The sequence below is a fragment of the Salvelinus namaycush genome, chromosome 3 (assembly GCF_016432855.1).
Source record: "Salvelinus namaycush isolate Seneca chromosome 3, SaNama_1.0, whole genome shotgun sequence".
Taxonomy (NCBI): domain Eukaryota; kingdom Metazoa; phylum Chordata; class Actinopteri; order Salmoniformes; family Salmonidae; genus Salvelinus; species Salvelinus namaycush.
Window position 1 is genome coordinate 39,052,363 of NC_052309.1, and position 27,531 is coordinate 39,079,893.

Sequence of the window (27,531 nt, forward strand, 5' to 3'; positions counted from 1 at the left end):
ACCACGGTCTGAGGGAGCTCCCCAATTTATTTTGACGTCCGAAATGTGTGGCGTGTCAGATTGTAAGCACTGGAGTGCTACATCAGGGTCGCCGTTCACTCAATTTGCCTTGACAGAAGGTGTTTTCAGCATCTTACACGGGCCAGCCGGGGGTTGAAAAATCAGCCACCAATTGATCTTAAGGGAGAATGGTCAAGGCTTCCCCAGCTGCCCGTAAAACATCAGGAGATGCAGTGCTGCTATGCTTACTTGAGAGTGCAACCATTTAGCGAACTATGGGGGCCACTATAGCTGCAAGGCTTCTCAAACGCTAACCTGTTCTCACCCTACCAGACCCGCTACCTCTGATTGTCCACCACATCACCACTAACCTGCACTTAATGTACAGTATTGACTCCAGAACAGGCTATGCACAACCCATATAGCATGGTGGCTTCACTTTATGCACAGCAGAATGTCGAACTGACGCACCTCTCCTCTCCATTCTCACTTTCATACCCACTAAAATGTGACTTTATAATGCTTCCTGTGTAAATGTGCCTGGATATAAATATGTAGATTAGCAGTTCCAAGCTTAGATTATTTTACCTGTTATCAGAACACAGTATCATAATTCTATTGATGTTATCAGACTTAAAGCACTGGCTGTTTTGAATTTCATGTTGCCCTTGGCAAGTACGAAGAGATTACCTAACATGCTGACCAGACCGGATACGTTGCAAAATAAATTTAGAAATCCATGTTATTCAATTACTGCGCCAACGAGCGTCTGCGACGCCAAGGGCTAAATTAGAACTCATTCCTATTTCTGACGCAGATCGTGCTGCAAGTCCTGCCTCTCCCATCTCCTCATTGGTTTATAGAAGCAGGTACCCACGTGCCATCTCCTCATTGGTTATACCCACGTGGGTGATTGAAAGACGAACTGTTTTGCCGGTAGTCGTGGTAATACAATGAAAGTTTAGATGGATCACCATATAAGTTAAACAATGAAAAAGCCTGGAAGGAGGAGAGATGACTAGAAACGATTCGGTTGGCCGTTTTATGTGTGGATTAATTGTCGGAGTAGAGGTCCTTGTGCATTTCAGGTAAAATAACAACTCAATGTTTATATCCCAGGACAAATTAACTAGCAACAGCAAGCTAGCTAAATAGGACAAATTAACGTTAGCTAGAAAGTGCAAGCTAACTAGCTAAATTGCCATACATGTTCAATGCTTTTTGACCTGTCCCAAAATTAATGTCATTGGTTCAGAGTTTGTTTTGATATTTTAACCTGCGTGTCGTGATCGCGTCTGGTGTAGGGAGGCAAAATACATTTATGCACAATAGCGCACGATGGCGCACGCGCGCAGCTGGTTTGGGTTCCGTGTAAGAGGTAGTAATATAAACAGTATGCTTGCCATTTAATACAACACAGGGAATAGACTACAGTGCATTCGGAAAGTATTCAGACCCCTTTACTTTTTCCACATTTTCTTACGTTACAGCCTTATTCTAAAATGGATTATATAGATTTTTTCCCTCTCATCAATCTACACACAATACCCCATAACGACAAAGCAAAAACAGGTTTTTAGAAATGTTTCCAAATGTATATAAAGAAAAACTTATATCACATGTTTTAAATGTTTCCTTATTAATTACAAATAAAAAACAGATATCACATTTCTTGGGTATGACTCTACAAGCTTGGCACACCTGTATTTGGGGAGTTTCTCCAATTCTTCTCTGCAGATCCTCTCAAGCTCAGTCAGGTTGGATGGGGAGCGTCGCTGCACGGCTATTATCAAGTCTATCCAGAGATGTTCGATCGGGTTCAAGTCCGGGCACTAGCGCAGCCACTCAAGGACATTCAGAGACTTGTCCCGAAGCAACTCCAGTGTTGTCTTAGCTGTGTGCTTAGGTACGTTGTCGTGTTGGAAGGTGAACCATCGTCCCAGTCTGAGCTCCTGAGTGCTCTGAAGCAGGTTTTCGTCAAGGATCTCTCTGTACTTTGCTCCGTTCATCTTTCCCTCGATCCTGACTAGTCTCCCAATCCCTGCCGCTGAAAAACATCCCCACAGCATGATGCTGCCACCACCATGCTTCACCGTAGGGATGGGGCCAGGTTTCCTCCAGACGTGACGCTTGGCATTCAGGTTTCATCAGACCAGAGAATCTTGCCTTTTGGCAAATTCAAAGAGGGCTGTCATGTGCCTTTTACTGAGGCGTGGCATCCGTCTGGCCACTCTACCAGAAAGGCCTGAATGGTGGAGCACTGCAGAGATCATTGTCATTCTGGAAGGTTCTCCCATCTCCACAGAGGAACTCTGGAGCTCTGTCAGAGTGACCATCGGGTTCTTGGTCACCTTCCTGACCAAGGCTCTTCTCCCCCGCTTGGTTGGGTGGCCAGCTCTATGAAGAGTCTTGGTGGTTCCAAACTTCTTCCATTTAAGAATGATGGAGGCCACTTTGTTCTTGAGGACCTTCAATGTTGCAGACATTTTTTGGTACCCTTCCCCAGATCTGTGCCTCGACACAATCCTGTCGTTGAGCTCTACGGACAACTCCATTGCCCTCGTGGCTTGTTTTTTTTTCTTCTGAAATGCACTGTCAACTGTGAGACCTTTATATAGACAGCTGTGTGCCTTTCCAAATCATGTCCAATCAATTGAATTTACCACAGGTGGACTCCAATCAAGTTGTAGAAAAATCTCAAGGATGATCAATGGAAACAGGATGCACCTGAGCTCAATTTCGAGTCTCATAGCAAAGGGTTTGAATACTTTGTAAAGGTCTGTTTTCACTTTGTCGTGTGTGTGTGTAGATTTTATTTAATCAATTTTAGAATGAGGCTGTAACGTAACAAAATGTGGAAAAAGTCAAGGGGTCTGAATAATTTACGAATGCACTGTAGGTAGCACACAGTATGACATTTTTCTCTGTAGCTCAGTGGAATAGTTTATGGAGAAAAGTAAGGATAAATGCTGGTAATAGTGAGTAGGACTGATGTCTGACTGTAAAGTCTGTACAGAGGGGTCTGTTTGGTGCAGATAAGTGAGATGCAACATACTGTGAATCAAGTGCCTGTTTCTTTACGTCTAGGGAATATTGAGTGTTGAGATCTGATATCATATTAAGTCAAGAGGAATAAAGAGTGCATTAAATTATCACAACATGATTACATTCTTAACAACCTTGAATTTAACAAATATTTCATATCTTTATAGGAGTTAATGCAGCAATGTTTCTGTTAAATAACTTTACACATTTGTAAATCTGGTCAGGCATATTTTGTTCCAGAGAGATCTCTGGACTTCTTATTTCAGTTAGGCCTGTAGGCCGGGGGATGCAAGTTTTAGTTATGCTTTTCTACTGGGTAAAGCTGGAATGCCATTATTCCTGGCACACAATAGCCATCAACAATTGTTCAGTTGAATTTATCATTCACTCACTCCTACTGCCTAAAACGGTGTCACAAAACAATGGTCTCAATTGGCATGCACGAGGGCCTGGACCATGTGAACCACCAGCAGGACACCAAACAAGAGCACTATTTTAATCCAGGAACAAGATTTTATCATGCATAGACGCTGCACATGACTCGATGAATGAGGGTGGCAATATTCTCCTCAAAGACCATTCAGAAATTATTTAGTTAATATTTCAATTGAATAGCAAATTTTAGAGCACTTGACATCCTGTATTCTAATGTTAAGCGAGTGCAGATCACAACTGGTATGGCTGCGCGACCAAAGGTGAAGAGTGAAGTTTTGTGGACCAGCCCTGTCAGTTAGTAACTACTCAGCTGGAGGACAAAGTGATAGCGGCCAGATGAAAACGCTGATGCAAAGTGACAGGTTCCCAGGCATTCGGTGACACCGTCGCCCCCTAACCCCTCCACTCTCTCATTGGTTCTAGTCAGGCCTACTCTTTGACCTGCGTAGATCAAGAGGACCCCTCCCTGCCGTAAAAGCACAGGGGGCTGCCCTGAAGCGGGGCTTATCGCAGCCACACATGCAAATGCAGAATAAATGAATGCGCAAAGAGCCCTTCCGGGTAAAACTGAACTCTGCCAGAGTCGACCTGGAGAAGATGGAATGTAAATGAGCTTACTACTGATTACCAACCACAACTTCTGAGACCATTATACACACACACACAGTGTACACCGTTTCTTCTCAGCACTAGGTATCTTACTGGATATAGCATGTTATACAACGGGTGGGTCTAATCCTGGATGCTGATTGGTTAAAACTGCATTCCAGCCGGTGTCTATTCCACAAGTTACCACCGGCTAAATCTATGATGTTGAAATGCCTATTTATTCTGTTCCATCTCACTGGCACTGCGCAATCCACTGTCTCATCAGCCCAGGCAGGCACTTTATAAACTTGATCTCCACTATAAAAAGCATCGAGACATTATCTCCCATTTCTTTTACACTAGCATTACACAGCGGAGACTTGGATAAACTTCGCTGTCTGTCTCTCCGACATTTGCAACATTGTTTCAATATTGAAATTCGATATCCAGCTGTCCCATAGGAATAAACATGTCAGGAGTCCGGACAAAACAGACAGGCAGGCAGCTTTTCTCAGACAGTCGAAATCATGAATCAGCTGGCATCATTTTTATGGATATATACAGGTAAAAACGAAATGAAATGCAGCTAGTTTGCTGTCTTTCCAGCTTTAGTTTTAAGTGTGTTGTTGGCTAGTTCCTCTAAACAACAGTGTTCTGACGAGAGTACATTTTCTATGCCAGGCGAATTCATGCATCATTAGCTCATTATGGATACATCCGAATAAATGTCACTAAAACAGCTTAAACAAACACAAAATGCAGCTTCTTACTACTGTTTTTCTGGCTGCACAGTTTGATGTGACTAAGTTAGCCGTAGTTGGCTAGCTAGCAAGCAAAGGATAAGAATGTTGCCAGCCAGTATGTCAATGGAACATTTAGAAAGAACGACTGGGCTTCGAGGGCATTATCATTCACTCCTACTGCCCAAAATACAGAACAAAAAGACTTAATGACTGGGTGATAGAACGAACGACCAGCCGGCTTAGGTAGCAAACTTAGATTTGTGTCAGGACTATATGGGGCGGCAGGTAGCCTAGTGGTTAGCGCGATCGAATCCCCAAGCTGACAAAGTAAAAATCTGTCGTTCTGCCCCTGAACAAGGCAGTTAACCCACTGTTCCTAGGCCGTCATTGAAAATAAGAATTTGTTCTTAACTGACTTGCCTAGTTAAATAAAGATAAAATAAATAAATATCTTGTCGAAGGATTAAATAGTATGAATAAATTCATCAAAATTATGTTTTTAATGGAAATATGTTTAACCCCTTGTATGGCACGGTTTGCAACAACACCCATGACAATATATCCTCCAAACTCGGACTTCTTGGGCATTATCACTTAAATATTGCATATACAATTGAAGTTTGCTGCTTTCTTGCACTGTTACAACGCTCAGCCCTCCTCTCCCATATCAAGCCTGGTGACATTTGCTCGGCAGCTGAAGGACTCCGAGATATTTTCTTTGAGAGGCTTGCGTTATCTTTGCTTGAACTGCACTATATTTAGTCGCAATGGAATGAGGGAAGACCACAAAGCCCATGTACATTTCCGAACTCGGAATTTGATTGCCTGTATGCATTACCATTAGATATTGAATCCTTTTATGACAAGAGTTAACATTCCTCCAGTGACTGTTTCAATCATCATATAGATGCAACCAATGTGACGTCATTCCCTGATTTGGTATCCACGATCAACCCCAGCATCCTGGATACAAAAGTACTTTCCCTGATCTGGTATCCACTATCAACCCCAGCATCCTGGATACAAAAGGACTTTCCCTGATCTGGTATCCACTATCAACCCCAGCCTCCTGGATACAAAAGGACTTTCCCTGATCTGGTATCCACTATCAACCCCAGCATCCTGGATACAAAAGGACTTTCCCTGATCTGGTATCCACTAGCAACCCCAGCCTCCTGGATACAAAAGGACTTTCCGCCGGTGCCATATTTAGCCTGTTCAGTTATTACTCAGTACTAAAAAGAGAGAGGAAAACAGCAATGGCAAGGCAAGTCTAGCGACAACCTGTGATTCGGGGAAATGAGGCACAAAGATGATGTGTGAATCTTAGCGTACTATCACAACATATTGTGCAATCACAGCATAGCAATAGTGGTCAAATGTTAAAGTTGCCTAGGGTTACACTGAACAAATTAGGCCCTAATCTATGGATTTCACATGACTGGCATCTGTTGGTCACAGATTTTCTTTTAAAGGTAGGGGCGTGGATCAGAAAACGACTCAGTATCTGGTGTGACCACCATTTACCTCATGCAGCATGGCACATCAGCTGCATCAGCTGCCATTATCAGGCTGAAACATGAGGTGATGGGATGAATGACACGACAATGGGCATAAGGATCTCGTCACGTTATCTCTGTGCATTCAAATTGCCATCGATAAAATGCAATTGTGTTAGTTGTCCGTAGCTTATGCCTGCCCATAACATAACCCCACCTAGATCATGGGGCACTCTGTTCACAACGTTGACATCAGCAAACCACTTGCCCACACAACGCCATACACGCTGTCTGTCATCTGCCCGGTACAGCTGAAACCGCTATTCATCCGTGAAGAGCACACTTCTCCAGCGTGCCAGTGGCCATTGAAGGTGAGCATTTGCCCACTGAAAACGATTACGATGCCGAACTGCAGTCAGGTCAAAATCCTGGTGAGGGCGACGAGCAAGCAGATGACCTTCCCTGAGACAGTTTCTGACAGTTTGTGCAGAAATTCTTTGGTTGTGCAAACACAGTTTCATCAGCTGTCCGGGTGACTGGTCTCAGACGATCCCGCAGGTGAAGAAGCCAGATCTGGAGGTCCTGGACTGGCGTGGTTACATGTGGTCTGCGGTTGTGAGGCTGGTTGGACGTACTGCCAAATTCTCTAAAACGATGTTGGAGGCGGCTTATGGTAAAGAAATGCATATTCAATTCTCTGGCAATAGCTCTGGTGGACATTCCTGCAGTCAGCATGCCAGTTGCACGTTCCCTCAACTTGAGACATCTGTGGCATTTAGTTGTGGGACAGAACGGCACCTTTTAGAGTAGCCTTTTATTGTCCCCAGCACAAGGTGCACCTGTGTAATGATCATGCTGTTTAATCAGCTTCTTGATATGCCACACCTGTCAGGTGGATGATTATCTTGACAAAGGATATATGCTCACTAACAGGGATGTAAACACATTTGTGTATATAATTGGAGAGAAATAAGCTTTTGGAAAATTTCTGGTATCTTTTATTTTAGCTCACAAAACATGGGACCAACACTTTACATGTTGCGTTTATATTTTTGTTCATTGTATTTCATTGCTGCCTACGCGCAGATGCTTATATTGCTCCTCGGGTTTCATCTGTGCCCATCTGTGACAGCAGACAAACCTTTCATTTCAGAATATCTTGTCAGTGCTCAAGCTTGGAAGATGAACAGATGGATCCAGTGTTTGATTGAAACCAGAGGTTATTTGTATCATCCAATAAGAACAGAAGTGGCACTTTACGAAAGCAAATGGTGGGCGATTTTGCTTATCGTCCAAGAAACTAGATGAAAATTCAACTAAATACCTCTGGTAATGGTCTTAGTCGGCCCACGGTGGTAATCTTCACTTCTTATATAAAGAGGCTTCAGTGTGCCCTCGCCACTATGTATCCCCACAACAATGTTAAACTGTGTTGGACCTGAAGCATAAAAATAGGGGTGAGAGGGGATAACAAAGTTGACTGGTCAAGTCAGCTGTCAAGAGTGACCTCCACTGAGGAACTGGAGGTCACTGACACTGCTGGATGACCTCAGCTGTGACAACAACCTGCGGTCACTCGGCCTGCAAGCTTTGCCCTAAAAACCGGTCCCTGCTATTGTTGTTGTTAGGGTTGTTATTTTCACTGAAGACTTGAGGTCAGTTTGTCACATTTCTACTAAGGACTTACCACCAGTGTTTTCCCCAAAAGGCTCAGACTTTTCTGTTTCCATCTATGTTTCCATCTTATGGGCCATTGCTCCGGCGGACCTGGTCTAACCTGTGGCCAAGCCCATGCCACTGGTACTTTTCAGCTGGGATGTACATAATTGGCTAACTGTGAACATGGGTTAACACCTTCCACGGTTAACACTTTCTCACAAAGAACTGTCTTGATGATGCAGTGGTTTTTGAATCTGCTCTTCACAAGTCCTCAGTGTCAGCCCTAGCTATATGGAAACACAGTTCCCAAAAAATAACACTGCATTAACATAAGCACTGGTGCTGTAATGGGAAACCCCCATTTAGCCACTTTCCCCCAGCTCATAAAAAAGGTGGGCCACCACCAGCAGGGCTGGGTAGGTTACTTTCTAAATGTAATCTGTTAGTTACTAGTTGCTGTCCAAAACTGTATTTCTTTCTTTATTTTTTCTTTAACCTTTTATTTAACTAGGCAAGTCAGTTAAGAACAAATTCTTTACAATGACGGCCTAGGAACAGATGGGTTAACTGCCTTGTTCAGGGGCAGAACGACAGATTTTTACCTTGTGTAGTAATCAGTAAGTAACGTAACTTTTGGATTACCCAAACTCAGTAATGTAATCTGATTACTTTCCCCACAAGAGGCAGGAAAGAACACAAATGATCCATCAAACGCATTTGACTTGTGGTCAGATTCCCTCAGGTGGAACAAACTTAAACTTGCACCTTTTTTCAATGCTTAATTTAAAGTCATTGAGAAAGCAGAAATGTGTCATAATGTCTTTTCGCAAACATTCTTTATGAATTTAAAACTATTCAAAAGTATCTGTTATCTGATTACAATGCTTTTTTTCTGGTAACAGATGAAATGTACAGTTGTTTTGTAATCAGATTACATGTAAGAGATTAACTGTATTCAGTTACTCCCCAACCCTGACAACCAGAGCTCCTGGTTACTGGTGGGGAAAGGGAAAGAGGTCCAGGAATTTGCATGCTTTGGTATAGAAACTGTGGAAACTGGAACATGCTTTGTTTTGGGGTCAGTGCTAATCCTTTCTTAGAAAGGAGTTTATTCTATATGGAATATAAATGTCAATTCATGAATTCATTAGTCTGGCTGAGTCCAGACACAGTGTATATATTTGCAGCTAAGCTAAGTGGGAATTGGCATCTCCTAGGGGTAAAACAAATCAGATCTGTATTTTTGAGAGAAAGCAAAGCATGCCACTGAGATTATATTTTTATTTTAGTTCTGTTGAACACTATCCTGTCTAACAGTATTGTGAACGCATTTGGTTTTAGTGGGTAAAAGTAACTCAAAAACACAATGTGGTTTAGCCTGCACATTTCATGAAGAGCATAGAAACATATTCTATTCTAATTTACAATGAAAGGGACTCCAAAATGACACAATACATTATTTACCATTCATTTCTATTGGGCACAAAATAATCTGAAACACAAGCTAAACAAACAGCAAATGCATCCAACAAATTTGGAGATTCCCCAGCTTGATGTAGTCATTGCGTGCTATGAATATGGGACCAAATACTTAACTTTTTACTACTTTAATACACATATAAGTGAATTGTGTCCTAATACCTTTGGTCCCCTAAAATGGGGGGACTATGACCAACTCAGTGGCCTTGTGGTTAGTGTCCACCCTGAGATTGGAAGGTTGTGAGTTCGATCCGGCCGAATCATACCAAAGACTGTAAAAATGGGATCCGATGAGAACCAGATGCATCTCTGGGATCCGATGCGTCTCTGCTTGGCACGCAGCATTAAGGAGATAGATTGGGGGTCCTGTCTAGGGGGTGTACTTGTACTTCAAGCTGCCTCACACTACAGAAACCGGAGATAGGCTCCTGCTCCTATGAGCCATTCCAGCTCGCACACACCAAGGCTTGTGCAAGGCTACTTACTTCTGTACAAAAAGTGGTTCAACGATTCAACCGATATGGATGAAAATACCCTCTGTAAATTTCTCACTCATTATTATTCACGATTCATTCAGCATTATCCATAATCAGTCTACACTTCAACCTCATATTAATTAATTGTATCATTTCAAATCCAAAGTGCTGGAGTACAGAGCCAAAACAATAAAAAAGTGTCACTGTGCCAATACCTTTGTAGTTCACTGTATGTTGTGACAAACTGTAACCTAGTTTTGCTTGCAAAGATAAATATTTACTATCTTTGTAGGCATTCCAAGTGTTCACATAGCCTCCCTCGGCTACAAGTTAAACTCTCTGCAGGCCAAGACACTGTGGAGGTACAGAAGTGCAGTTACCCGAGTGGCTGAATTGGAGAATGTGTGACCTTTTCCACACCTTGGCCAACGGGCAGCCATGCAGAACTTTTAAGAGCAGTAGAGGGAGAAGAGAGCTTAAGTCTTGAGGAGTGTTGTACTGGACAGTATTTCTTAGCACTGGGGTAGAGCCTAGTTTAACACAATCCACATATGGAGTGGAAGTTGCAGAGCACAGAAACACATCCCATCGCTAACTAAGGAGGATAATGAATTGCTCTGTGGGCACCACTTGCTCAGCGAACACACAGCCTCCTCCTCCTGGGGGAACTGAATCAATGGAGCAGTTTAAAAATAACGAGGAATATTATCCGCTTTACGTGCTGTTGAATGTTCACTGAGGAGATGTGTCAAATTGCTAATCACGTGTTTGTGTGCATTACACAAAAAAATATTTGAAGACAGCAACTAGAAGATACTTTGCAAACTAGGTACTTTAATGTCTGTGGTTTTCAAAGGGGCATGGGAGTATCTTGCTGAGGTGCTAGGCAGCGTTGTCACTTGGGGATTTAACTGGGAAGCTTAATTGGAACCCTCCATTTATGACTTCACACTCCTCTATAACGTTGTTTTACTACCATAAGGGGAAATATTTGTGCAATTCCCAATAGAAAAACACCATAGAAAGCTAGGATCCAATTCACATCCTTTCTCGTCTTCAGTTCAATCACCATCGCTCCATGTCATCTGCATGTATAATTCGAAATTAAGCTAAGGGATGGCTTTTTTCTCCAGTTGCTCTGCTATTGTTTTATTCAGCACTGCTAAGCCTGGGATTTTATCAGGGCATTACACTAAGATTACCAAGAAGAACCAGCCTTCCCTCTTGAGGAGGGCGAGGGATATTAAAAAACATTCATGTAAATTGCCAGATCGCACACAGCTGTGCCCTGCCAGGAAGACGGGAAAGAGAGAAGGAAAGACAGGGTAATATAGGTCACAGAGAACCTTTATGGTTTGAGGGCTTAAACTACACACACACTGCAAAGATCTGTCCGTCCACTGTATATGAACCCAGTGGGAAACACTAGAGCAGCCTCTCAGGCGCAGGTGTCAGGGGCTGCGTCATGGCACTGGGAAGAGTCTCTCCCAGAGCAAGGCGGAGAGAGAATAGACAGGAAGACAGAGGCGTCATAGGGCAGGATGTGGCAGACAGGGGAAGAGAGACGGGAGATACCTGTCCCACAGCGCACAGTCATCACTTCCTCATTGCCGCCTAGACTCCGAATGCTTTACTGGCCACTGCCGCCGATCCGCTAATGCCCCCATCAGGAAAGCTCCATCTGTTGCTGTGCAAACGCTAAGGAGGATGTCATTGTTAAGAGGATGTATGTTCAAGCAAGGGCCCGGCCTGCTGGATCCGCTCTATCTCTTGTATTGTTCAGCTAGCCCCGCCTGCCAAACCAGGGGAAAAATTTGGAATTCAGACTTCCTGCCTGTGGACTAGACTATTTTGTGTGTAAATTACCAAACGTCGGGACTCGTCAGGGACAGTATATTTTCACAGTATTATTTAGTATGTTGTTTTAAAAGCTGCCTTCTGCACTCCCAAAGAGTGTGTTGTGGCTTTAAAGTTATGCTCTGGATGTAGATGGGAATTTAATGTTATTCCTTTTGACTGGGGTTTTTGTAAGTTTTTTCCTGGACAGTTGTTTCTAGGCCAGACCTCAACCTTTTATCGGAGTTTCAAGCTAACTTAAGCACCAAATATGCACTAATACTGTCTTATTTACAGCCTTAGCTAGCCTTTTAGCCAGTAAAAACAAAAATAAAGCTGTTTGGTGAAATCAAAGACAAAATACTATTGTGCTTAGTAATATATTTAGGCAAGCTGATATGGGTTTATTGTCTTAAAGATGGAAGCAAAATAGTGGATGCAAAATAGCCCCAAAACTTCAAAGATTCACCACTACTTGAAAGGAAGGACTATGAGTAATCCTTTAGTGTAAGCCTTTGAAACTTTAATGTTCCCCACATTGCTAATGTTAATGGCTATGAATCTTTAATAACAGCATTTTGGGCTTTGTCTCTTGAGATGTGATCCATTTCATACAGTTCTAGTTCAGACAAACAACAAAAGTTAGGCCATGAGAGGAAAAAGTTATTCAGTTTGCCTTTTAAAAAACCCACAAGCATTAGAAGTGACAAGGCATAAAAGCAGTATAAAATACAGTATTTTGTTAATACTGTAACAATGCTTGACTGAAAAGCTAATTTACTATGTTTCTAAATTGAAACATCAAATTGTTTTGTCAAAGCCTGAAACATATTCACATATTCCTCTATTCCAGAATATCAAGGGACAAGAAGACATGCCCTTGGTTATGAAAATAGAGCTCTTTGGCCATGCACACCAGTGGTGGGTTTAGCGTCGAAAGAAGGATGCATATCCAAAAAGGAACCTCATACCTACTGTAAAATATAGAAGGGGAAAGGGGATACCTAGTCAGTTGCACAACTGAATGATTTCAAACAAAATATCTCTTCCATATTTAACCCAACCCCTCTGAGTCTCTGAAGGGGGGCTGCCTTAATCGACATCCACGTCATAGTCACCCAGGGAGCAGTTGTTGTGGGGGTCAACTGCCTTGCTCTAGGGCAGAACGGAAGTTTTTTCCAACTTGCCAGCTCGGGGATTTGAACAAGCAGCTAACCGCTAGGCTACCTTTCCATCGCTCCCACTCCTGAACTTTAGCAATGGATCGAAATCTACATAATGGTTACCTGGAGGAGGGTCATGCTTTTTCAATTTCAGTCAAGGGAAGGGTTAAGTATGTTTTAAACCTAGTCCAGGGGAGGATCATGTCATTTGTCATTGATTCCATTTCTCTATTTTTCTGTGTTTTAGAATTAGTTGCTTATTAAGTTTTAATGTCACATGCACAGTAAAATGTGTTTCTTGCAAACTCAAAACCCAACAGTGCAATAATCAATAACAATGTATTACTAGAAAAAAACACGAGAAATAAGATTAAGAAATATGAAATACTTTATTGTGTATTTAAGTAAGGAAGCATACTATATACAGGAAATATTTAAAAAGTCAGGTCCAATATCATATTTACATGTGCCGGGATACTGGAGTGATGGAGATAGATATGTACAGGGGTAAGAAGACTAGGCAACAATATAGAAGAGAAACAGAGTACCAGCAGCTTGTATGTGAGTGGATGTGTGGGTGTATAGAGTCAGTATAAACGTATGTACATATTATGTGTGAGTGAGAAAATGATGGAGTGAGTGTGTGTTGGAGTGACAGTGTGTGTGTGTGTGTGTGTGTGTGTGTGTGTGTGTGTGTGGGGGGGGGGGTACCTCTTGCCGTGCTGCAGCAGAAATAATAGTCTATGGCTTGGGTGGTTGGTTTCTTTGCCAATTTTCTGGGCCTTCTTTTCACACCGCCTGATATAGAGGTCCTGGATGGCAGGGAGCTCGGCCTCAGTGATGTTATGGGCTGTCCACACAACCCTCTGTAGCGCCATGTGATGGAGGGCGGTGCCATTTCCATACCAAGCAGTGATGCAGCCAGTCAATGTGCATCTATAGAACCTTTTGAGGATTTGAGGCCCCATGCCAATTTTTTTCAACCTCCCGAGGGGGAAGAGGCACTGTCGCACCTTCACGACTGTGCGTGTGTGTTTGGACCATTTTAAGTCTTCAGTGATTTTAACACAGAGGAACTTGAAGCTGTCTACCTGCTCCACTGCTGCCCCGTCGCTCCCACCCACAATCAGCTCCTTGGTCTTGCTGACGTTGAGGGATAGGTTGTTGCTCCGGCACCATACTGCCAGGTCATTGACCTCCCTGTAGGCTGACTCGTCGTCGCCGGTGATCAGGCCTATGACCGTCGTTTCATCAGTGAACTTGATAATGAAGTCGTGCGTGGCCACACAATCGTGGGTGAAGGGGACTGGGCACACACCCCTGTGGGGCCCCTGTGTTAAGGGTCAGCGTGGCGGAGGTGACGTTGCCTACCCTCACCTTCTGGCGTCTGCCTGGCAGGAAGTCCAGTATCCAGTTGCAGAGGGAGGTGTTCAGACCCAGAGTCCTAAGCTTGGTCATGAGCTTGGAGGGGACAATGGTGTAGTCAATGAACAGCATTCTCACATAGGTATTGCTCGTATCTAAGTGTGTGAGGGCAGTGTGAAAAGCAATTGAGATTGCGTCATCTATGGATCTGTTGGGGCAGTATGCAAATTGGAGTGCGTCTAGGGTGGCTGGGATGGTGGTGTTATTATGTTCCATAACTAGCCTTTCAAAGCACTTCATTATTACAGAACTGAGAACTACAGGGCGGTAATCATTGTAGCATGAAGCCTTAGAGTTCTTAGGAACAGGAATGATTGTGGTCATCTTAAAACATGTGGAGATTACAGACTGTGACCAGGAGAGGTTAAAAATTACCGTGAATATGCCTGCCAGCTATTCTGCGCATGCTCTGAGAACGCTCCCTGGAATACCGTCGGGGTCCCCGGCCTTGCGGGTGTTGACCTGATTTAAAGACTCTTCTCACGTCGGCCTCAGAGATGGCAAGATCACCCAATCCTTTGGGTCGTTGACAGCCCTCACACCTGGCTCGATAGTTGTTGTCAAAGCATGCATACAATGCATTGAGTTCATCTGGTAGAGAGGCATCGTTAGGCAGATCATGGTTGGGTATTCCTTGGTAATCCGTAATGGACTGTAGCCCCTGCCACATTCGGCTATATATTGATGTGTGCCCGATGCCACCCCTCATCTCTGATTCTCCACTGTGCACACAATATCATGTGCACCTATAGGCTATTTAGTGTGTTCTCAATCAAATGATCTATAGGCTATAGTTTACGAAGTCCATGCTCGGAGAAGCAAAGTTATATTTCTAACATAGATGCTGTGACGGTGTAAATACAAGTAGGCTGCATTTAACACTGCAATGAATATTCCAACCCTGAGCCTCGACCTGCTCTGATCTTGCTGATAAAAAAAGAAATGTGTGTCCTGTCTAACCAACGGCTGTGCTGTGGAGGCCTAGGGTGGCAGTTCAGGAGGAGAGTCAAAGGCTTCTTACAATTTTTTTGTTGTTGATTAGGTCTAGTCCAAAAAAATGCACTATCTTGCGCAGGGACTAGCCTATGTTCTGTTCAGTTTGAGAAAGAGAGCACGAAGATGAGGACTGGATGTGAACTTTGATAGCTTACTACTTTAATTGATTTTATTCAACAACAATTTGTTTCTTGCTCAGGATGTATTTATCAGAGTTATTGACCTCACAATAAGCCAGATCCGAGTAGCCTAACTTGCATTGTGGTGCTGAAACTTGAAGCAGCAGCCGCAGCAAAATCAATCGGAAATGGACAACTCATGGTGTTGAATGTAGGCAAATTCGAGTAGGCATTCATTTAAACCGTCTTCATTTTAATTAGACTTTACTAACAGCAAGAGGGCTTTATGTTGGAGCCTATTTCTTCCTATTTAACAAAAAAAATAAGAGGTAGGCCTAGCTGTTTGACAGACGAAATGAGGCTATAAGCTGCTATATCCATAGATTTGTAGGTCAATGCTACACTCACCTTGCACTCTTTAAATCACTTACCTCTGTGTCAGTGACAGGCTGTTAAGTTAAAACCAATACTTGAATTGAGGGGGTATGAGAGGGTATGCCATAGGTCTACCTTTTTATTAAATAAAATGTCAAAAAGCACAGGCCCTTGTTAGCTAAACATTTTGAAGAAAATAAAATGGATCCGATTATATAAACTGATCTATAACAGTGATTTTTGGTCGGCGATGCTTTACGCTAGAAACAAGTTGTAAAATACTGGGAAAGATGTGACTCCGATGAATATGGGGTTTTCATTGTTTAATTTTCTTTGACATTCGGAGGCTGAGCTACAAACTTTAACCGAGGAGACAAAAAATAGACTTTGCTTTAGAAGTAATCTAATTCTGTCACTATCAATTGATTAAGCTATTCACTTTCGGTACAATATAATGTTTTTGTTTAAACCCAGACAGCTTTTCGGTAAACACTTGTGACCTTTTTTTGTTAGGTTAAGCCACAGAAGAAGAGTAGCCAGCAGTTAAAGCTTACATTTTTCTGCGTTGGTCGGCCTAGGGTGGAAAGGTAGGCCTAACTTTTGAAAGTACCATGCTCAGATAAAAATGTTTACAAACAGGGACAGGTTCGTTGCAAACAAGACACACTGATTTGGCATTGCAGAAATATGATAAGATAAACACATAGGCCTATTGCTCTGTCCATCCTTAGCCTGCACTTTCAGTAATTTGTTTGGTATTAAAAAATATTCTCCCAATATGTAAAATTAAATACAATTGCGTGAAATGTTTCTAAAAGGCCATTTTTTTTCTCTGACCTGCAAATACGATGATAGATTCATGCAATGTTTTTTACCATAAAGGCAATCTTTCCACCTCTACTCTTGTCCACAGTGGTATGCCAACCCACCACCTTCTGGCCCGCAGCCCTGTGTGCTATCAAGATTCCTGTATTGCCATGTAATGCTGACAGGACGAAGAACAGTTTCTAAAACTGCATATCTAAGTCTGGTCTGTCCAAGTAGTGAGGGTAAACGGATCACTCCCTTACTACATCTCATTAATTGTTTAATCTTATATTGATGTACGAGGGCGGATAATCACCTTTTTCAAAACGCGGGACAATGTATAGCATGGTGTTTAAACTGACGACATAAGGTAAACAAGCTGTGATCTAGTAATGATCTCAGAGACATTAGGGTAAGCAGCTTACCCTGTCTGCTTTAGAAGGCAACCCCAGACAGCTCCCTCAACCATGCATGCATTGGATAGCAGGGAACTGGTATGATACCAAAGCAAGCTGACCTTGACTTAGTAGGAAGTGGGTGAGTGTCACAGAAAATACACCTACTTTAATGCCTGGGTGTGAGTAGAATTTCCTGGGGAATGGTCTACCAAAGGATCCGTGACCTTACGCTTTCAGAAAGACTTGTCTCTTCAGGTCACCGACTCGCCTTACTGTGTGAAAGAACCGTGTGGTGCTTTGCTAATTCACTGTGTCAGCAGAGGCCTGGTGAACTCTAAAACAGTAAAAGGCTCTAAATGGGCTCCTGTCTTTTTAATGGATTGGGGGGCTTAGGCCTCTAGCAGCTACTTGAGCCTAAGCTTTAGTCTCAGGGAGACTATTCATGGGTATATGACTGGATTGGGATGCATGTGTGGGAGCATGGCCTTTGTGTGATTCTGCAGTGCACACTGCAAAAAGTGAAATCTAATCAAGCCTAAATATCTTATATTGAGTGATAATTCATTTATTAAAATGTGTGGGGGTTTTTTCATAGCAAGCTAAATTATCTACTATCATTGGCAGATAATTGTGCTTATTTTAACCTAAAAAAAGGCCAGCAACAAACCAGTGTCTCTACGTTTGGTAAAAAACAATAATGTTAAAAAGTTCTATATCATCATAAGTTAAAACATTTTAAAAACTGTGATTTTCAAACACTATGAGATTCACGGTGATGTAGGGAGCAAGAAAATACCCTCCCTCTGGCTAGAAACTTGTTGCAGGTTTTGAAAATCATTTAAAAAAAACTTTTAATCCCACCCTGTGATGTCACAGAGAAACATTTTTTTGGACTCTTTTTAACCACAGATCATAGAAACACGGCGTTTTCACATATGTAGACACTGGTTTGGTGCTGGAAATAATGAATATGAGGTTGAAAAGTGATGGGGTTCCAAGTAATTTATCTTATTTAAAGATAAGACGATTTAAGGTAAAATATCTTAAAATACATGCAAGATAAATTACTTGCAACTCCATCACTTTTCAACCTCATTCACTATTTCCAGCACCAAACCAGTGTCTACATATGTGAAAACGGTGTGTATTTTTTTCGTTAAAATAAGTGAAATTATCTGCCATTGTTAGATAATTTAGTTTGGTCAGAAGAAAACACATTTAAGATTGCTTAGATTTTACTTTTTACAGTACATCCCTCTGTCACAGACCAAAGCGGCGTGTTTCCAGGGCACTCATGGCCCATTACTGCTACATGGGCACATGTGTCAGGCGCAGAGAGAGAGAGAAAGAAAGAGAGGGGTCGGGCAGGCGGCTAGGCTGGCACGGGAGAGCTCGCACCGAGAAGGGCACGCATCTCCCTGCACAATTACCCACCGTGCGCAGAAACTGAGCTCGCCTTGCATATGCCCGCATTGGTTCGCCCCGCCAGACTAAAAATGGAAGGTAACAGATCCAGGTCATGGTACGCTGGAAAGAATGAGGAATGTGTCTGGGTGGGGTGGTAGACTGGGAGCAAGGGGATGGAGTGGTTTGATGTTAATTGAGTTTCTGGAATTTTGGATGAACTGACTGGGTAGAAACATCCCTAATGCAGGCATAACAGCCAGCTGACATACCACAGCCCTGCAAACAGCCACCAATGGACATTGCACGTGTGTGTAATAGCAAAGTTTGGCAGTAAGGCTCATGTTGCTTCCTTTCCTGTTTTGCAGGCTACTTCAACGTATTGGCAGTAATACTGAAAACAACGAATGATGCGCCATGGGCCAACGAGTTTGAATGTAAGAGCCAATAGAAATGTCGTAATGTATACACCAACATGACAATCAGTTAGACATTTCCTGCTTGATCTTGACATGACACTAAGGAACCAGAACTAGATAACATCTATCCTTTGCTTCTTCCTTTAAAAAAAAACGTACATCTAATTCCCTCGTCTCCTCTGGCAGCTATCGAATTGTCCTGTTTGATAGAGTCCATCTCCACAAAAAACCCAAGAATCGAATGGAAGAAAATTAAGGATGGGGAGCCCAGTTATGTCTACTTTGAGAAGAAAATCTCAGGTAACGCAGACTCAATGGAGTGCTTTGTCGTAATGGCATCTTCACTAATTTCTCCAACATCAATATCAAAGTGACAAAACCCCCCAAAAATTTTCAAATCCTCTTACAGACACAAACAACTTGGACTAATGAGGGAATGACATTGTTTTGTACTCATCATCAATTATGCCTGTATTAAATCAATGGCAACTTAAAGCATGTTTTTTACTCCTGCAGGAGATTTGGAGGGCAGAGCAAGGATCAGAGAGCCTGCGACATTGGTGATAACCAACGCCACAAGATCAGACTCAGCCAGTTATCGTTGCGAGGTCAGCGACCAGACTGACTTTAGATCCTTTGATGAGATTTTGATCAACCTCGTCATAAGAGGTAGGTCTATCATCCCACCCAGCCGCATTTCTTCACATCATCACCAGCTTTTTTGCACCAGAAGCACATCATTAGTTGTATTACTACAGTAAACTGTGGTATAATATTGAAACCAGAACAAATTCAAGACTATACACCCACACGAAGATGCATCACCTTGTGGCTATGACTGAAATGACATGTTTGGGGAAGGAAGCATTGCCGCTACTTCTGTGAAATTGCATGTTTGCCATCAGTCATTTGCGTTGCAATTATTTAATGCATCTCATCATTTCACTGCTAAAATGTTTGCCGTTAGTCTTAAACCTTGAAGCTTTGAAAGTTGCTATGAAACATAACATACAAAACACAATGAACAGAACACAATGACCCTAAAACAGCCATATCAGTTTACAGGAACTCGTTTTTCCTCTGTTTTACTAAAACGGAGCTGCATTAGTGGTTACAACTATCGATGCTGTAAGCTGAAACCGTGTTTTAGGTCACGCCAACTTTTTGGCACACATACTGTATGAGGATGCTTTTTGACTGGCCCGTCCCTGCCCGAAAGGCGTGTTCTGGGCTATATGGGGAAACCTCTGAAACTGCATCTCCGCTAAATCGCAGTGCTAAAGATGGAAAGTGTTGGCAGGGTTTGGCATGGGACAAAAAACACATACCCACCCTCCGAGATCATTCATTGGCCTAGTAACTATAATTCAGTGTGTATCATGGGCTATGCTGTTTTTGACACAATCAGATGCTGAATGTTGCCATTGCTAAATGTGTGGTTGTGTCCACAGTGAAGCCAGTGGTGCCGAAATGTGCCGTCCCCAAATCGGTGCCTGTAGGGACGGCGGCAGAGCTGCGATGCGTGGAGGATCAGGGTTTCCCCAAGTCTCAGTACCAATGGTTCCGCAACAAGGAGGAAATCCCAGATGACCCCAAGACCAGCCCTAAGTTCATCAACTCCTCCTACACGCTCAACGCCGAAACAGGCACCCTGGTGAGTGTGTGTTTGTGTGCAGTGACTGGGAGGGAAGGGGCCACTGTAGTGCAGGGCGAGGCTGCGGGGGTGGTGGCCATGCCCCCAGCGGTAGGGGCAGATATTTTGGGGTGACAGTTGATGGTGTGAGGGGGCTTGAGCCATTAGGGGAATCTGCTGTCCTCATTGGCACATTCCTGAACTCCCTCTCCCCTGCTCAGCCAGATAGTCAGTGGCTCGGCCCCTTCACTCCACTCAACCTTTACACTGGCTTCTAAAGGTTGGCCTGGCTGTCACTGACATGCTTTACTTCCAGGGAGTCACAACCCTACTACTGTTCATATTGGCCGCTTGTCTTTGAAGACCACCAGCAAATGCTTCCAAATCTGCTTTTCATATCCAACTGAAAGCCAACTAATTAGTAACAGGACTAGAATTAGAGGACAAGACCGTCATCGTGGGTTAAAATCCGATGGGAGACAGCATACAACGAGAACTGAAGGGATATCTGAACAGTAAAGCAACTCATTTTGGGGACAGTTCCACCCCCAATGTAATTCAAATTGAACCTCGTTATAAGCCTGCACTTTCCCACATGCAGTAAATACACCAGAATGAAAGGACTCCGGTTATACGGAGTGTAATTGAGACTTGCTGTTGTTGGTTTTTCCTCTGCAGAAATTCAGTGCTGTCAGAATGAACGACTCAGCAGAGTACTTCTGCCGAGCAAAGAACGACGCGGGTCACTCAGAGTGTGGACCGCAGACGATGGAAATCTGTAAGTCTGTCTGACAGCTGACAAATTTGTACACAAGACACATGTTGTTTGTTGAAGCATGTCATTCCAGTAGTCCGGTATTCAATTCATAAAGAGACAGTTGAAGGTATCTCAACGTCAATTCTTCATGTTGTTTTTCCCCAGATGATATCAATATTGCCAGGATCATCCTGGGAGTGCTGGTGGTGGTGCTATTGTGCATAACAGTGGGCCTCTGCTTTGCATACAAGCGTGGTTACTTCGCCAGCCAGAAACAGACTGGAAACAAGTGAGTGAAACTTCCTATTGAGCGGCAATAGGGATGGGTCATGGCTCATTGAGGTTTAACATTTTCCAATTTAGACTTTATGAACAGGCTTGACTTCACAACTTGACCTGGTTAACTTACGGCCCAAGGTTTTATAACATGCATGGAACAATTCTTTCTAGAAATGGTGTTGTTTTTGCAACAGCATAAATGCCTTCTGATCATGTCTCCATTGTGTTTCACAGTTACAAAGCACCAGCCAAAGGAGAAGGAGTGGACTACGTCAGAACCGAGGACGAGGTGCGTAAAGAAAAACTACGATTCTTTTTAACTCAAAAAAGTTCAACTAGGCAGTCCTTTAACTTTAGCTTACTTGCTCTTCCTTTTTATTTCAGGGTGACTTCCGACACAAATCTTCGTTTGTCATCTGAAGAGGAAGACGAAGGGCATGGAAGTGAAAGGTGTGGTACTTTGGACTGAACTCATTAAGTGTGTGAGATGACCAGTGAGCTGCCACAGTACGTGCCTTGAGCTCTCAGCATGTCTGAAATGATTCAAGTTTGCCAAAGGTAACAAGTTTTCACATCTATATAGAACTGTTAACCATCGTTACAGATACAGACAAGTTTTGAAACCAACTTGTTGACCGTTTATCACCAATCAACTTATTTTGCTAAATTATGGAGTTAAGTTAGTTATTGCATGTTTTAAAAGGTTTTTAACATCATCTGCTGGAGAAAAAAAAAAACATTTATGTAAGATCTTCTGCCAGGAGGAGAAAAAGTATTTAGCTAAGTTCTGAAGTAAATCGAACATAACACATTTCTACTGTAAACATTTGCTTCAAAAACCTGTCATTTAGAACTTTTTTTTTCTACCAGCAAAATGTCAGACTATTTTTGATGGAATATAATTTTGAAATGCCTATAGATAAAGGTTTACTTTTTTAAATATTTGTAAAATACTGTTTTTTTTATTTGGTTTTGGGAAAAATATAACTTTCAACCACTCAGTATTCAGCTGTAAACAATCACCTTTCCTGATCTAAAATCTAATTACAAAACCTAGCTGTTATTTACAAGCCCTTTCTTTAAAACCTACAATTTAGTTGTAAATACACAGTGAAAGATGTATTCCAATACATGTTCTGTGGTTGGGGCTAGCTAAGCCAAATACTAACTGCCAATCACATTTCCTCCAATCCAAAGATCATGAGGTTCCATCTATCCAGTGTTGAAAATTTTCCTTTAATTTCTCCAATGCTGGAGGTTGGCATTGAAGTCATGTAAAGGTTCAAGCTTTTCAAGTGTTCACATGTTTAATTTATTGATTACATTTTCTGAACCAGACTCATGTAACACCCATCTCAGGCCAGGTACAAATCCTCTGAGAATTCTTAAACCGTATGTCTATGAATAATAAAACTCACTTCTAATATTCTGACATGTGCGGTGGATTTTAATTTACAAAAATAAACACAGAAAATATTAGATAGGACATCGAATGTGTTCAGTATGGACAGAAGAGAACATGAAAAATAAACAACTACTGCTGGATTTGTCTTGTTTTATTATTGAGTGGGGACTGCAAGTTCCATTCCCTTGACACGAGTTCTGAAAATACCAGAATAATCAGGTGAAACATTCGACCCATTACAATAGTTTAACGCTTTACAATTTTTACTTACTGCTGATCAGGTGACATCTTCCCCAGTCTTTGAACCTGTGAAGAAAAAAAACAGTCAAACCAAACACATTATCACAATGTTCTAATCATCAAATGGCATCTGTCGAAAGATCAAAATGTGGCATACCTGTTCTCCGGTCACTGAAGATGGTGCTGACTCCTTTCCTGAATGTAACTTAGTTTATGTTACCTGAGTAACATGTAACAAGGATATTATGTTGGGAAATTATCTTTTTGGTCTTTAAAGTTAGACATAAGGTTAGCAGTTTGGTTAGGATCAAGTGTAGGGTTCCGCATTAGGTTAGCAGCTTTTAAGATAGTAGCACTTCTAGCTTTGGAGCTTAGTGCCAACTGATGACTTTAGTGACTGGGAAATAGCCACCCCCGGACACTGTTCTTGTTGGGATTTATCATGGGGCTGCCAGCCATTGATTTGTGGCTCAATGGCAGCACTTTTCTCTCTACATTAAGGACCTTTCATTTAGTCAGTAAATTGGTGACAGTACCTGAAAACACCATCAGTGGTAATGTTACTATGTAAATCTTGGTGAGGCAAACTTTTTTTCATCACCAATGCATGCCAGCAAAGCCACAACACAACACTAGACTATACATTAATTGCGCTATAATGGTGACAAACGGTGTCCACAAACTGTTAGGGCCTACATAAAGCTGTCCCGACAGCAGAGCTTTCTTTTCAGCACCATGGAGTGAATCCTTACCACCGCTACACCTGGCTATCAGCGGAGCCTTGTCTGGCAACGAAACAGTTCATTCAGCCTCATTTACTGCATATAAGGGGCATATAAGCAGACAATTAAAAATCTTACAATATTCGATGATTGCATTTCTCAAACAGGCTGTAGGCTACATGTGCACCACCCAGTCAGAACAGTAGGCTAAGTTATGAGGGGGGAAGGGACCAAGTTATTAGGGTGAGGCACATGGGCTTCTAACAGCTTACTACACAACATACACTTAGTATGACTTTCTTAGCTACAGTATACATATCTCCCTGGCATCATTTATGCAGCAGCATACAATACATTTTTGGACTCACCTTACTGTGCTGTGGTCACTTGAACAGGAAGGTGGCATGGCAGTCCTTGTGGACAAATGTTTTCTTAAAAATCTGGCATTCTGTGGATTTACGGTGCTTTCACGACAACTGGGAACTCTGGAAAAAAACAAGGTCAAATCATGCCGCCAGTGATCTTCAGGTTGGAGCTCTAGAAAGAGGCCCGAGTTCCCGACTTGGAATTCCAAGTTGGATGACCGTTCAAAGCATATTTTGCCAGTCGGAGCTCTTTTTTTCCCCCGAGTTCCCAGTCTTGAACTCACTGAACTCCCAGTTCAGAGTTTCCAGTTAATTTGAACGCGGAAGAATTCATGCTGGATTGACGCATGGCCAATGAATTCAACCTTTTCTGGCCCATGGTGTGTTGCAAGTGAATGTTTATCCTTTTAAGCTTCGAAAAGAGAACCTTAAACCCAGACTTGGACCACACACCCTCTCCATTGAATAGCAGGCTAGTGATTGCTCTGCAAAGCTTGCAGTTTGCCACTGATTACTTCCAAACCACTCATTGTTGAATTTGCGATTTCCAACTTGTTGTGTAATGTTTATGTCCAATGGCTGATGAGCACCGATACGTTTTATCTATAATTTCTCTTCATATGACAAGGATTGAAAAGGATTTGCCAGTAGATTGTTGACTTGATTCATGATTATGAATGCTAGTTAAGATTTTGAAAGTATGATGTTGACATGATCAGTCCAATCAAAGCTACGGTAGATATAACATGATTTTACGTCATTTTATCTGTGGCCAATGACCTTGAGCCTTCTTGGATGGGCACTTCTAATGTAACTCTATGGCAGCACCCAAGGGGCTTGAATTTTCTAGCTCTCCCTGTAGATTTTGCGGTGACGTAGTGTCCCCATGAGTGACAGAACACTGAGCCAATCACGGCGCCACTAGAGAACATTACCAACCCCTACTCTACGTATTTTCCGCTGGCTGCCCCACCACCACGGACAGCACTGAGCAAGGCTGAAACACTTCCATTCTGGAGCTGTCTTCCTCAAGAAAGCAAAAAAAAAATTGTATGCGGTTTTATTAACTGAAATATTATTATTTTTACATTGTTTGCAAACTGATATGTGACAATAAATATACAGTACCAGTCAAAAGTTTGGACACACCTACTCATTCAAGAGTTTTTCTATATTTTGACTATTTTCTACATTTTAGAATAATAGTGAAGACATCTAACACCAAAAGTGTTAAACAAATCAAAACATATTTTATATTTGAGATTCTTCAAAGTAGCCACCCTTTGCCTTGATGACAGCTTTGCCTACTCATGGCATTCACTCAACCAGCTTCATGAGGAAACAACAACCTCTCCCTCAACGTGATCAAGACTAAGGAGATGATTGTGGACTACACGAAAAGGAGTACCGAGCACGCCCCCATTCTCATCGACGGGGCTGTAGTGGAGCAGGTTGAGAGCTTCAAATTCCTTGGTGTCCACGTCACCAACAAACTATCATGGTCCAAACACACCATGACAGTCATGAAGAGGGTACGACAAAGCATATTCCCCCTCAGGAGACTGAAAAGATTTGACATGGGTCCTCAGATCCTCAAAAGGTTCCACAGCTGCAACATCGAGAGCATCCTGACTGGTTGCATCACTGCCTGGTATGGCAACTTCTCGGCCTCCGACCGAAAGGCACTACAGTGCGTACGACCCAGTACATAACTGGGGCCAAGCTTCCTGCCATCCAGAACCTCTATACCAGGTGGGGTTAGTGGAAGGCCCTAAAAATTGTCAAAGACTCCAGCCACCCTAGTCACAGACTGTTCTCTCATGTTCCGTATGGCAAGCAGCCTCGCTACTGTTATTTTACTGCTGCTCTTTAATTATTTGTTACTTTTATTTTCAATTTTTTACTTATTTTGTAATTAAACACTTATTTATTTTTCTTCTTAAAACTGCATTGTTGGTTAAGGGCTTGTAAGTAAGCATTTCACTGTAAGGCCTACACCTGTTGTATTCGGCGCATGTGACAAATTAAATTAAATATGTAGCTTGTAGACTATTGAAATTCTGATTCAGACATTTCTTCATATTCTATCTTTTACAGCCAGATATCTTTCAAACGTCATTTGTAATACCAGGATTGACAGGGATAGATACTTCTATATTTGGGGAAAAAAATGAATTTTATGGGGCTTTGGTGACAAAACGGATGGCACTGTGATAGACTGTATCCAATTTGTTGAGTAGAGTGTTGGAGGCTATTTTATAAATTACATCGCCGAAGTCGAGGATCGGTAGGATGGTCAGTTTTACGAGGGTATGTTTGGCAGCATGAGTGAACGATTCTTTATTGCGAAATAGGAAGCCATTTGAGCTGTTGGGAGCTAATCATAACTTCTGTTTAATTTTCACTTTGGCCTTTATTTTCAGCTGCCGCTACGGCGGCACAAGTGCCAAACACACATTTACACATGGAATAAACACTCTGTGTTGTATGTGTCGAACTGCTTTGCTTTATCTTGGCCAGGTCGCAGTTGCAAATGAGAACTTGTTCTCAACTAGCCTACCTGGTTAAATAAAGGTGAAGTAAAAATTAATAAAGTTTACAATTTCAGCATGTAAAAAAATTGCACTTTGGCGTTTTCCACCCTATGCGCCAGGTTCAGCAATTTACCTGTCTAATATCAGCTCGCTTGTGCTGAGGTGGGAGGGATGGCAATATTTAAGGTGTGTCTGAAACAAGTGCAAAGGTGACATTTCCATGCAGCGCATATTGGGATATTTTAGACCAATGAAAAGCAGATCTTAGCAGTAACATGGTTGGTAAAAATGTATTGTGAGCCGGAAGCACAACCTATACAGCCGTGACACACAGTGCCCTTATGCTCATGGAACCAGAGAGGAGATGTGTTTTTGTGTGTGCCGGTAACCCTCGTATTAATAAACAGGGGGGAAAAAATCATGTTTTTTACCATTTGCTTTCATTTGATTAAAAACCCCTCCCTCAATGAAGGCTAATTGCGTTCGCCAAGTAGCCAAGCCTAGCAATAAACGTTTTGACTCGAGACTGCTTTGAAAATTCACCCAAGCTTTATTAAAAGATCAAGTTTGGAAGCAGCAAAACAGTGAACGGACATCGCCTTTTTATCTTGTGTAGGCCTACATTTTCGCCAGCTTCCGTCCATGTGGGCTACATGTGTCCATATGCTTATCATGAAACGAGAGATGAGATGATGCTGGTGACCCTTGTATGTTCTCCATACTCACATCC

The 27,531-nt window shown here is 42.3% G+C and overlaps 1 protein-coding gene across 1 annotated transcript in view; it reads left to right on the forward strand.

The window, feature by feature from the left end:
- LOC120044350 (junctional adhesion molecule 3B-like) overlaps nt 1–23,080 on the forward strand; it is a 52,368-nt gene extending 29,288 nt beyond the window's left edge. Inside the window, exons 2-9 of the mRNA XM_038988970.1 lie at nt 18,816–18,884; nt 19,053–19,166; nt 19,383–19,535; nt 20,318–20,520; nt 21,178–21,277; nt 21,422–21,545; nt 21,770–21,824; nt 21,920–23,080. Coding sequence (XP_038844898.1) covers nt 18,816–18,884; nt 19,053–19,166; nt 19,383–19,535; nt 20,318–20,520; nt 21,178–21,277; nt 21,422–21,545; nt 21,770–21,824; nt 21,920–21,955 — 854 coding nt within the window. The 3' untranslated portion in view covers nt 21,956–23,080. The remainder of the gene's footprint in view (nt 1–18,815; nt 18,885–19,052; nt 19,167–19,382; nt 19,536–20,317; nt 20,521–21,177; nt 21,278–21,421; nt 21,546–21,769; nt 21,825–21,919) is intronic.
- Nucleotides 23,081–27,531: the final 4,451 nt, after the last annotated feature.